The sequence below is a fragment of the Cynoglossus semilaevis genome, chromosome 16 (assembly GCF_000523025.1).
Source record: "Cynoglossus semilaevis isolate Cse_v1.0 chromosome 16, Cse_v1.0, whole genome shotgun sequence".
NCBI classification, from domain to species: Eukaryota; Metazoa; Chordata; class Actinopteri; order Pleuronectiformes; family Cynoglossidae; genus Cynoglossus; species Cynoglossus semilaevis.
In genome coordinates, this window is record NC_024322.1 from 17,839,062 (window position 1) to 17,850,082 (window position 11,021).

At 42.9% G+C, this 11,021-nt stretch overlaps 1 protein-coding gene across 3 annotated transcripts in view; it reads left to right on the forward strand.

The window, feature by feature from the left end:
* adarb1b (adenosine deaminase RNA specific B1b) overlaps positions 1 to 11,021 on the forward strand; it is an 84,132-nt gene that overhangs the window by 36,745 nt on the left and 36,366 nt on the right. For 2 of the 3 annotated variants that reach the window (XM_017039982.2, XM_025064016.1), the window contains exon 1: positions 8,973 to 9,301. In XM_017039982.2, coding sequence (XP_016895471.1) covers positions 9,202 to 9,301 — 100 coding nt within the window. In that variant the 5' untranslated portion in view covers positions 8,973 to 9,201. Of the gene's footprint in view, positions 1 to 8,264; positions 8,315 to 8,972; positions 9,302 to 11,021 lie in introns of those variants that run through there. The other variant, XM_008329082.3, reaches the window with a different exon arrangement.

Below are 11,021 nucleotides of genomic sequence, written 5' to 3' on the forward strand. Positions count from 1 at the left end.
GACGTACACCTGCATGAAGAACCTTCACCAAGAAATGCTAACACTGTCCCAGCAGAGCAGCTGAAGAGGGAAATTTTTTATTTTTTTTTTGCCTGACTTCAAATTTATGTTGTATGAGCACCGACGTTCACGGTCGTTTAAATGAATCTGCAGCTTTTATTAGACCCTTTGTAGTCGTCGCTAAAGTGAAGTAGATCTAACTTTACAGACAGATAAATAAAATTTCAAGTTTGGAATTTAATATAGACTAAAATTAGCATTAATACAATGATAACAAAGTCAGACTTCCACCAGTTGAACTTGTTTTATTTTAATGATGATGTGACGCCAAACATTTTCGCAGCGTATGATTGAAACGTCATTTTTGAAAACGTTCGTACACGAAGACGCTCGGCTTCCACGCCGAAAACAAAACAAAATTCATATCAAACCCGACCTCGTTAAGTTTGCTGCAAGAGCTAAATCACTTCAGTTATGCAACGGCTGCAACGAGGACTCCAGTGAGTTGTCTATAATGAAATTACGTCCGCCTCCTTTTTTTTCTCCTCTGAAAGTGTTGTGTCAGAGCCAAGTGAAAATATGAAGACACTTTAACGTTTACGCTGAACACAGTTCCAGACAGCTGCTGCTGCTGCTGCTGCTGCTGCTGCTGCTGCTGCTGCTGGTGGTGCTGGACGGTGGGGGCTGCAGGACCTACTACGCAGTGACTCCACGTCAGCACGACCTGCTGATAATCCAGCTGCAGTCGCTGACGCTCACCTGTCACGATCTCTTCCCCGACAACAGACCGAAGAAATTCCTCTCTGTGACCATGATGTTCACCTTGACATTATTGTATACACACACACACACACACACAAACTCAGGGGACTGCACTGTATATACAGTGTATATATATATATATATATATATATACTGTACGTCTCTGTCTGTGCACGTGCAATCATTATCCTTAATGTCACACTGCATTGCAGTGCAGTAAAAAAATCTTCTGAGCATGTGCGTGCGCGTGTGTGTGTGTGTGTGTGTGCATCTGTTTTATCGTTGATCCAACTCATTTTAAAAGCTCATTCGCATGCGTTCATGCCCCGGACGGGTGTATTGTGTAACACCAGCATGTCAACTGAAGGATACCTGATTATGTAGTCATTAAAAACAACTAAATCTTTTTTTTTTTTTACCTCCTTTTACTCTCCTTCAGTTCCTGTACGTGATTTTTGTTCATTTCTACTACAGTATCATTTATAGGATTTTGCTAGCAAACGATTTTATTTAAATGTTTTTTTTATGAAATTTTTTTTTAATGAAAAACACCATTCCACCTATTAACAAACCTAGATTTTTTTTCCATAACACTATAATCTTCTCATGTTTGTCCCAGTAACAGTTTCATCATCATCTCCTCTGTGTTTCTAAAGGCCATTAAAAATGAATAATGAACGTCTGTAGTCCGACGCCGGTGCGTACTCCGCACCAGCACCGAGAAATTAGTTGTTTTTTTTTTTCACGCGGCGGCGAGAACAAGAGCAAGAGTTCTTTCTGTCCAGGACATTTCATACTTTTTCTACAAATGAACTCCCAGGAGGCGTGCACGGGATCCCTCCCTTACAGCGCACGTCACGTGTCGCTCGGCATTGTGGGATATTTGACAGACACCGCGTTGCAGCGGTGGCAGGGATGACAGTTTTTGAGTTGATGGAAGACGAGAAGGAGGAAGGGGGAGAGGAGGAGGAGAGAGGGGACGGGAGGGAGGGAGGTGGAGAAAAAGTCAGCCAAAGTTTTCAACCGCTCAGTTCCACCGTAGTGAACACACCCCTCATCCAATCGCAGTCGGACTCGGACACGTTGTGCCCAGATGCTGTGTCAGGAACAAGCTGCGAGGATTGAGTAAAAAAAAAAAAAAGTGACGTCAAATTTTCCCGCAGCAATTGAAGGCACCGTGCTGAATAATCAGTGAGTCAGTGACTACATCCCTCTTTGTTGTGCCCCCCCCCCATCCCCCCCTCCAGGGACCAGGTACACTTCTTCCCCCGTCGACCCCGGCCTCTCTCTCTCTCTCTCTCTCTTCGCACTGGCACAGGAAATGAAAGGTTGTGCCGCTAACAAGGGCACACAGCTGTGCGAAAAGATAAATGGGCAGCGGACAGAGGCTCGTTCGTCAGCGGAGAAAATGCTGACGTCTGTGTTGTAGCAAATCATGAGACGGAGCGAGCTAATAAAAGTGAGCAGAAAAGTGGTGTGCGTCATCCTGATGGAGGACATCTTAAAAAGTCTGGCGTGCGTTATGAAGAACACCTAGCTTGTGTGTTGAACGGTGAGGTGGGGGCGGCGCCAACTACTGGGTCGTGGACCAATACCGGGCCGTTGGTCAAGCAGTGTTTTGTGAAGACATTTGTCTTCATCATGTCAAATGTCCAAATAAGGAGGAACGTCCTGAGTTTCTCCAACTTCATTATCTTAGATGTTTTTAACTCTCCTCCACTGGAATGTTTTTTTTATTTTTTTTCTTCAAATCCGTGGCCTTGAAGCAGCGTTTTTTTTTTTTTTTCCACCTGACGTTCTGTTATTTAAACACTGAAACAAATTTGGTCTTGGGTGAATTGGTGTTTGTGTTTCAAAATAACTCGGTACCACGCAGCCTTCCTACAACGTGAAGAAGCAGCCAACACAGAGTTCCTGGTGTTGCCATAACAACATGCCTTTTTTTTTTTTTCTTTTTTTTTGTCAGAACCTTGAATGCAGCAGGAGAGTTGACAACACAACACTTGTGTAACAGTCATATCTTCACTAAGAGTGTGGGGGTCGTAGTTAAGCTAAGATCCCGAGTAAGTTTAACTGGTTACTGCAGACTGATGTGTCCGATGTCAGACGTGTACTGTGTGTACTGCGTGTACTGCACACAGCAGTATTTGTGTCGTTTTAAATACTGGGGTGGATTGATATGAGATACTGGTCACACCTTCACCGTCTGCCACCGTATCGGTGGATAGTTTTAAAAAAAACACAGACATCTGTTGTTTATCTCATGTCGGTGTTGGACACAAACACATGTATAACACACACACACACACCGATATATATATTATATATTACCGCGGTCAAACCGAAAAATCCCCAACGCCACAAGCGGAGAAATAGATTTGTGTCAGAGCTGGTTACGGAGTGGACCACACCCAGGGGTGAGGAGTCGAGGGAACCTCCGTGGGAAGAATGAAGTCATTTCTATTCACAGGTCTGTTTATCCAGAACAGACGGAAGCTCTGGTTAGGAATCACTCACAGACCAACAGAACAGCTGATAAACGCCGTCGCCTCACAATGGTGTAATCACAAGATGTGGAGCTGCTAAAAGATTGTTTTGTCTCCGCCTGGGAGAGAGGGAGAGAGAGAGAGAGAGAGGGAGGTTACTATTGTTCTCAGGGTGTTTTTTCTCTCGTGACTTTTTTGCTTTAATACCACGGTGTGTTTTGCATTTGTTCCAGGAGCTGCTGAATTAAATAAATCAAAACAACATCTGTTTGTCAGATACTGATCCACGCTCTCGTCGTCTGTGAGAAAAAAAAAATCCCTATATTTGGAGAACGGACATTAACCATGTAGTGCAGTCTTATTGGTTGGACGCTGAAAGTCACCGTGGGCGAGTGTGTTTGTGCCAGGTGGCGTCTGTGATCCATGTGGAGCCAACAGCTGCTTCTTCACTTGTCAGTGTGCGGCTTCATCAGGAGCCCGTGACGAACTCCCCACTAGGTGTCACCGGTGCAGCATCCAGGATAATCCTGTTGATCTTTGAGAATGATAAAAGTCTGGACATGTTGGGGTGGAGGTGGGGGGGGTGGATACAAATGTTTTTAACGTTGACCTTTTTGACCTTTGCATCTCAGGATCATCACACGATGATTTTGACTCAACATATTCAAAGCCTGTATACTTTCCAGTGCAGTAGCACACAGTACCAAAAAAAAAACGTAAACATAAGTTTAAGTTTTTAGTTTAAGTTTACCAGGTACTGTTGCATATTTGTACCTACAACATATTCAAAGCTTGTATACTTTCCAATGCAGTAGCACACAGTACCAGGTACTGTTGCATATTTGTACCTGAAGAAAGTTCCTACGTCTGCTTTTTAAACCTGCCGTTTGGTGAAGTCTTTGAGGCTTTTTTTTTTTTTTTTTTTTTAAATGTCCACGTTCACTTTAGGGAGCTGTTCCAGAACGACCTCCTCTGCTTAGACATGTACAAAGTCCAGCTCCTGAGGGACAGGATAAGAAATCAAATCCCTGCAAATGCCAGTCGGGACAGTTTCCAGAACTTTCCCTTTAAATGAACAAATGACCTTTAGCAGCCAAAGTTAATGTCTTTTTTTCTTTTTTTAAGTGTTTCTTAGCAACACATTCACAGAGTTTGTTTTGGGCTAATGTTTCAAATACATTCATGTCAAATGAGGCTTTTTTTTTTTTTCAAGGCCTGCTCTGCGAATACCCCAAGGTTGGGCATTAAATGTCTGCAGCTTCAAAGAAGAGACGGGGGAAAAAAAACCGTTTGACCTTTGCTTGGACTGAAATAAATAACGAGCAGTGATTTAAAAAACTGCTCATATGTTAAAGCAGACAAAAATGTCCACATAATATTCCATTTTTCTCCCAATACTGAACAATATTTCTTACGTGTAGCAACACTGCCCTCTGCTGGAAGAATGTTGGTTAAATGAAACATTGCAGACATCTGTACCTGATGAGAAGTAATTTCTAATTATTAAATCAGTCAATCACAGCCTCTGACAATGAAGTATTGTTAGTTTTTTTTATAGTTTTTTTTATACATTTTTTGCAAACTTTGTCAGAAAATTCAAACTAAATCAAAAATCTTTTTTCTTTTTTGTGTGTTTTTTAGTTTCTAACCAACTGTGGATAATTTGTTATTGGCTGCAAAAAACAAACAAACTAACAAACAAAAATAACTTTTGTTATCTGTCAAATACAGACGCCTCCTGACACGTATCAAGGTGTTTTTCAAAATAAAAGTCATTGGAGAGCTTATTGATAAAGGAACTTTTTTTTAATTTAAATAAAGTTCCATTTACAGATCTACCTGAAGCACGGCTTCATCACAACGCTGTAGGTGATTGTCATGTGACCCGTGCTCTCTGTGTGATATTTGACATTCAGTGTTACGGTACCGTTTGGTACCGTTGGGTTTTGGCCTTTTATTTCATCTAGGTTTTTCTGCTCTGAACATTTTGATCTGTATCACAGCTGCAGCCCACACACGTGGTGACACCGTGTCTCAGCTCTGAAGCCTCTTCTCGCCTGTCTCTGCCAATTCATCAAACAAACCCCCTCTCCCTGTCTCCCCCCTTTTCTCCCCCCTTCACCTCTCTCCAAACTCACACCCTTTCCAAACTCTGGTCACAAGATGAGAGTCAGGAAACAAAAAAGCTTCTGCAGGAGCTGGACTTCCTCACAAGGCAGTGAAACTTCACTCCTGCCTGGACGGTTTTCATCTGCCTCTGCACGCAGATGTGCAGAGGCTGTTGGGGTTTTTTTGGAAGAAGGGGGGGGTTGGAGTCTGGCAGTATGAAAGCACGCACCAGCTCATAGATTATCTATTTAATGCTAGTGTCTAGTATCAACCAAAGCAGGGGTGTCAAACTCATTTTCACCGGGGGCCACATCAGCAATACAGTTCCATTTGAAGGGCCGGTTATTAATGGAAGACTGTTCCCCAACCCCTGGTCCGCGGACCAGTACCAGTCCATAGGTCATTTGGTTCTGGGTTGCAGTAAGACACAGTGAAATATTGTACTTCATTTTTACTAATTTACTTCATTGGAAGAAAATCCAGTCATATCCATTTACTTTCTTTATTTAAAGATAATCTGGTAATATTCTAAAAAAAAAAGAGCACCACACCTTCTGTTTTGCATGGTGGTGATGGTATCATATTTTGGGGACTTTTTTTTTTCTTTTTACTTCCACTTTAACTTCTGTCACGCTGCAGTGAACCGTTGCAGCAAAGTCCTTATTTATTCACAAAAAAACACAGTCTGGCAGTATGAAAATCAGGGCGTACCACCTCATAGATTATCTGACAGTAGAGGACAGTACCGGACAGGACAGTACAGGACAGGGCAGGACAGTACAGGACAGGACAGGACAGGACAGTACAGTACAGGACAGGACAATACAGGACAGGACAGTAGAGGACAGTACCGGACAGGACAGTACAGGACAGGGCAGGACAGTACAGGACAGGACAGGACAGGACAGGACAGTACAGTACATGTGGAACAGGCTGGAGGGAGAGAAGACCAACAGACCAACAGCGCTGCTCACTGGTCAGATGTAGGCAGTAGAACAGTAGTAATAACCAACCGGTGGCCCGCAGACCAAGTCCCGCCCGCCCATCTGTCCAATCTGGCCCGAGACTGGACTCCAAAATAAACATCAAATAATAATGTTAAACAAAATGTTTTATTTTATTTCATTTTTATCTTAACCTTCTAGGTAACAAATGTAACTTTTGAGCGACTTAAGAAAAGTAACTGACTGCATTTTTCCAATTTTGACGGTTTGGTGGCGTCCCTGCCTGTAAATACTGAGAGTCATTTTCTTGGTTTGTGGAGGAAACAAAACATTTTTGGGGGTTCTGTCATTTGAGGTCTGGGGGGAAAAACCTCAATCAACATTTCCGTCTTTCACTTTCATGGAGCAGGAGTCCACGGTTTGACTTCATGTTGTGGAGTTGGTCTTTGGGTGCTTTTTAATCATCACAACAGCTGCATCGTCACCTGCCGTGATCCTGATCGACTTCTCTGATCCCACCGTCAAACTCTGATTCTAAAGGAGTACAATAATACATTGTTTCCAGTGGGATTATTTTTAGAACCCTTGGACTTTTTTCACTTGGCCGAGTGTGTGCGTGAACCAACAGATGGTCTCACCACAGCGGCCTGGACCTCTTCCCCCGTCAGAGCCTTTTTAAGAAGTTGTTTTTGTCAGCGATTGTGTTCCTCCGTCAAACCACCAGAGTTTAGTGGTCGTTCGAGTCGAGGACGTCTTTGTGTAACGTCTGGAGAACCACAGACGGCTGCTGCACGGCCACGGTCGAGTCAGTCGGTGGTCAAGTCCGTCCTGTGGACGACAACTATAGCAGTCATGACTGGCGTCCTTAGGTTGCTGGTTTAAATCCAGCCCAGGCAATACGTTGTTTCCCTTAGCGGTGCTAACAGCGCCCACTGCTGTCCAGGTGTGGTTTGAATGCAGTGGGTGAATTATGTTGTGTACAGACCATGTGTCTGTGTCTGCAGACGTTCAAATGTAATTTTCCTTGAAGGCAAAATGGTTCTGGTCCTGGTCCTGGTCCTGTTCCTGTTCCTGGTCCTGGTCCAGGGCCGTTGTGGTGAAGAAAGGCCTGGAGACAGAGCTGTGATTGATCAGTGCCTGGAGTATATTTAGGTTCAACCTTCCTCCCTCTCTGGACGACTTTTGTTTCCCTCAGCACATGTCTTGAATTAATTTCTTTGACTCCTTGTCCTTTGTATAATTTCTACGTACTTTTGAATTATGAAAAATGAACCTAAAACCTCAGACGTTTTTTATTTCCATGTATTTTTTTCAAAAAATGTTATATTTATTTAAGGCATTGCGCGAGCGTCAAGCACAACTATCTATTCATCTTTACTACCTAAACCTTGTGTAGAGTTAGAGTAATTAAAATATAAGCCACCATAATAATAAGAACAATAATTTCAGGGTTATTTTTTCACATTTGGAGACACAGGTCAAACAGTAAAACATCTTGAACAATGGTTTGATTTCACTGTAAACAACAGGGCCACATGTTGGGGACAGTGGTTAGTCACCGTGCCTTACAGCAGAAAAATGACTAGTTCGATTCCCTGTGTATGAAGTTTGATTATTCGAATGTAAAGGTGATTTTTTTTTGCCTCGTACTTTAACTTCCTCCTACCGCCACATGCACGCATTCAACAGTGTCACTGCTAGCATACCAGCGCCCTCTACTGGAGAGATCGGAGCGTCTCAATGCGTGCAATTTTCATTTGAAAGATTTTAAAACATATTTAAGCAAATAAAAAATTAATTATAATGATTAATGGTTGTCATAATAATTTTTGTTTCTATATAAACTAAATTTAAGAAATTGTGCAAATTGTAATATATATAAGTAAAGTAAAGATCTGGCTGAGGATTCAGTAAAACTATATAAAATATCTGTTGTTTACTTACTTTTTTTTTATTTCCCCAGGTTTATACTGGCACATAAACCCTTCACCAGAGCAAGAGCACCAGAGAAAGGTAAGGTTGTCTAGTCTTTCTGTTCATTTTTGATTTGTTAAATAGGCCAAACCAATGATAATAGATCGATAATGATAGATAACAGTAGAACCATGGTTATTCTCCATGTGCAGACCATTTACCTGTGATAGTAAAAAAAACTCCAAGGTCTGATATTTTCTGCTTACAGTCAAGACAGTAATTACAAAAGTTAACCGCTAGAGGGAGACAGAGTACACTTTTTCGTCATCTCGTCACCCATTCTCTCTCAAACTGTAGACATTAAAGCTACAGTCCGAGGGGACACGGTCACATTGGTTCTGTCTTTACGTGTTCTGTACAGTCACGTGGTCATAACATTCAGGTTCTAGTATCACATGATCTACGTTCTGTGTGTGGGCGTGTTGGACTGGCAGGTGGTGATTTCCATTTTGACACCTATAGAAACGTGCTGTGAACAGCTGTCAGTTGGACAGATGTTTTTTGACCATGTCTGAGTCTTGGGTTGATTTTGGTGTAAAAAACCGAGGCGGAGTTTTCCACAACCGTCTGAAACCTCAAGTCTCTCTCCTCCTCCTCCGAGAGTCCCCTCCTTCTTTTTCCCACCTCCCCACCCTCCCCCCACCCTCCACACCTCCCTCTCCACTACTGATAGGGCAGACATGGAGTCAACAGAGGAGAAAGACGGCGAGAGGAGGAGGAGGAGAGTTAGGGAGAGACAGTTTGGATTCCAGGCGAGGACAGAAGTAGAAACAGAGAAGTGCTGCAGGTGTTTCCACGTAGAGCACGTTGTTGTTATCGTCGTTACAGTCGTCAGTGTGAGAGGTGAACAGTGAGGAGCAGGTCGACAGGCTGTCAGTGAGAAGTTTTCAGACCGCTGGTCCAGGTACTGGTCACCCCTGGTCATCATGGCCCTTCTCACCGCTGGTGCACAGAACCAGGACTCCTATTACTGCCTGATCAGACGCAGGTTCAAGAGGAGACGCAAGAAACGCTCCGAACGCAAAGGTAACACCTGACCGTGGCTGTACTGAGGGCTGTTGTAGTGTAACAGTTGTAACAGGTGTTACACCAACTGGACTGTGGTGACTGTGTCACTGGTTGTTAGAGTTAGAGTTTGTTCTGTCATCGTTTTCATGTTCGGCTCAAATAGTTCTGTTTGTTCTTGGTCAGTTATCAGGAGACTTTGAATATGAAGTAATATACGGGATTTTTTTAAAAATTTTCTTCAAGCTTTATTTTTTAAAAATATTAATATAAATGAATTAAACAGTCCAGTTCATTTTTAACTGGTACATTCACTACACGGCCACATGGTGGACGTGCTCTTTTGTTACAGCCACAAAATCTTTATTTTTAAACCCAGTGATTTATTACAAAGTGAAATAGATTACATTTAAAAGTCAACAGCAATTTTGGTATTTTAATAAAAATGAATTTCCCTCCTTTGATTTAGTTCATATATATTTGGTGTTTCAAACAAACTGAACACAAAGACACATCAGTGTTTATCAATATCTTAATTTAATCAATATATTAAATTCTGCATCGAGATGATAATTATATAAAAAAACATTAGTTAGAAAAATATTAGGCAAAATAATTTTTTACTTTTTTTAACTGTCAGGAAAAAAAGCCAATGTGCAATAACATAATAATCCAACATAATGAAGTGTAAGATAATTATTTTATCATCTTTGTTGAGGTTTTCACTCACAGTCAGTCTGTGGTCGGTGCTTCTGGAAGAGAGAGAGAGAGAGAATATATATATTTTTTGAAGTACTTCTGACTCTTTCACCCCTGGAGTCTAAATTCCATGTAGTACTAGTTGGAACACCTGGTCCTCACATTCTTCACACATCCACACAAGTCAAGTGGTGATGGAGCCCCACACGGGCTCCCCTGAGTCTGCGTCTCTGCCGGGCGGATTAGCCTAACAGCAGTGGTAGTAATTACTTAGGTGGCCACAGCTCACTGAGAGCATTAGCCGTGTCTCAGCCACTCGCTTTGACACTCAACACCTTCCAAACACCCCCCGCCCCAAACCCCCCAACACTTCCCCAAGCTGGGTTTATTCATCCAAGTAAATCCAACCGCTGCTGATGTGGCATTTTTAGCCGCTGATTTGCACACTCCTGCCCCGCTCAGCCGGGGTCTGACTGTGTCCATCAGCATTACACAGGTCTGTTTCCCGCCTTTTCATTCCCTCTTATCGCCGCCCGACGAAAGTGGCACTTTTTTTCCCCCCATCGCGCGTGCAGAGAGAAGCGATGACTAAGCAGGGCCTTTGGCCCCGTGTTGCTCTGTTTGCTCTCACACTCTCAGCTTTAATGCCTCCACACTGGAAGACCGCTGATAAGTTACTCAGTGCTTCAGCTCCTCAGAGCGCCCCCCGCAGGGTTAACGGCTAATGCTGGCTAAGATGAGGAGGTCACATACTTAAGACAATGGACAGAGAAAATAATGTGACACCAACTTAAGGAAACTCTCCTGTGACCACTGGGGGCAGTGCGCTGCATCACTGGACCGCAGAGACCATTAAGTGTAGGTTTCCTGCCTCCACAAGGAAACTCAAAGTGTGGGTGTGGGGCCTGAGCAGGGTCACAAATTTGAAGAGCCACAGCTCAGCCTTAAAGAGAGTTTATATCCAGTTTAACCGTTTCACTGCTTCAAAGAGCATTTAGTTTAAGAAAAGATCACATTCACAGCAGATCATCTGGCTCTTATG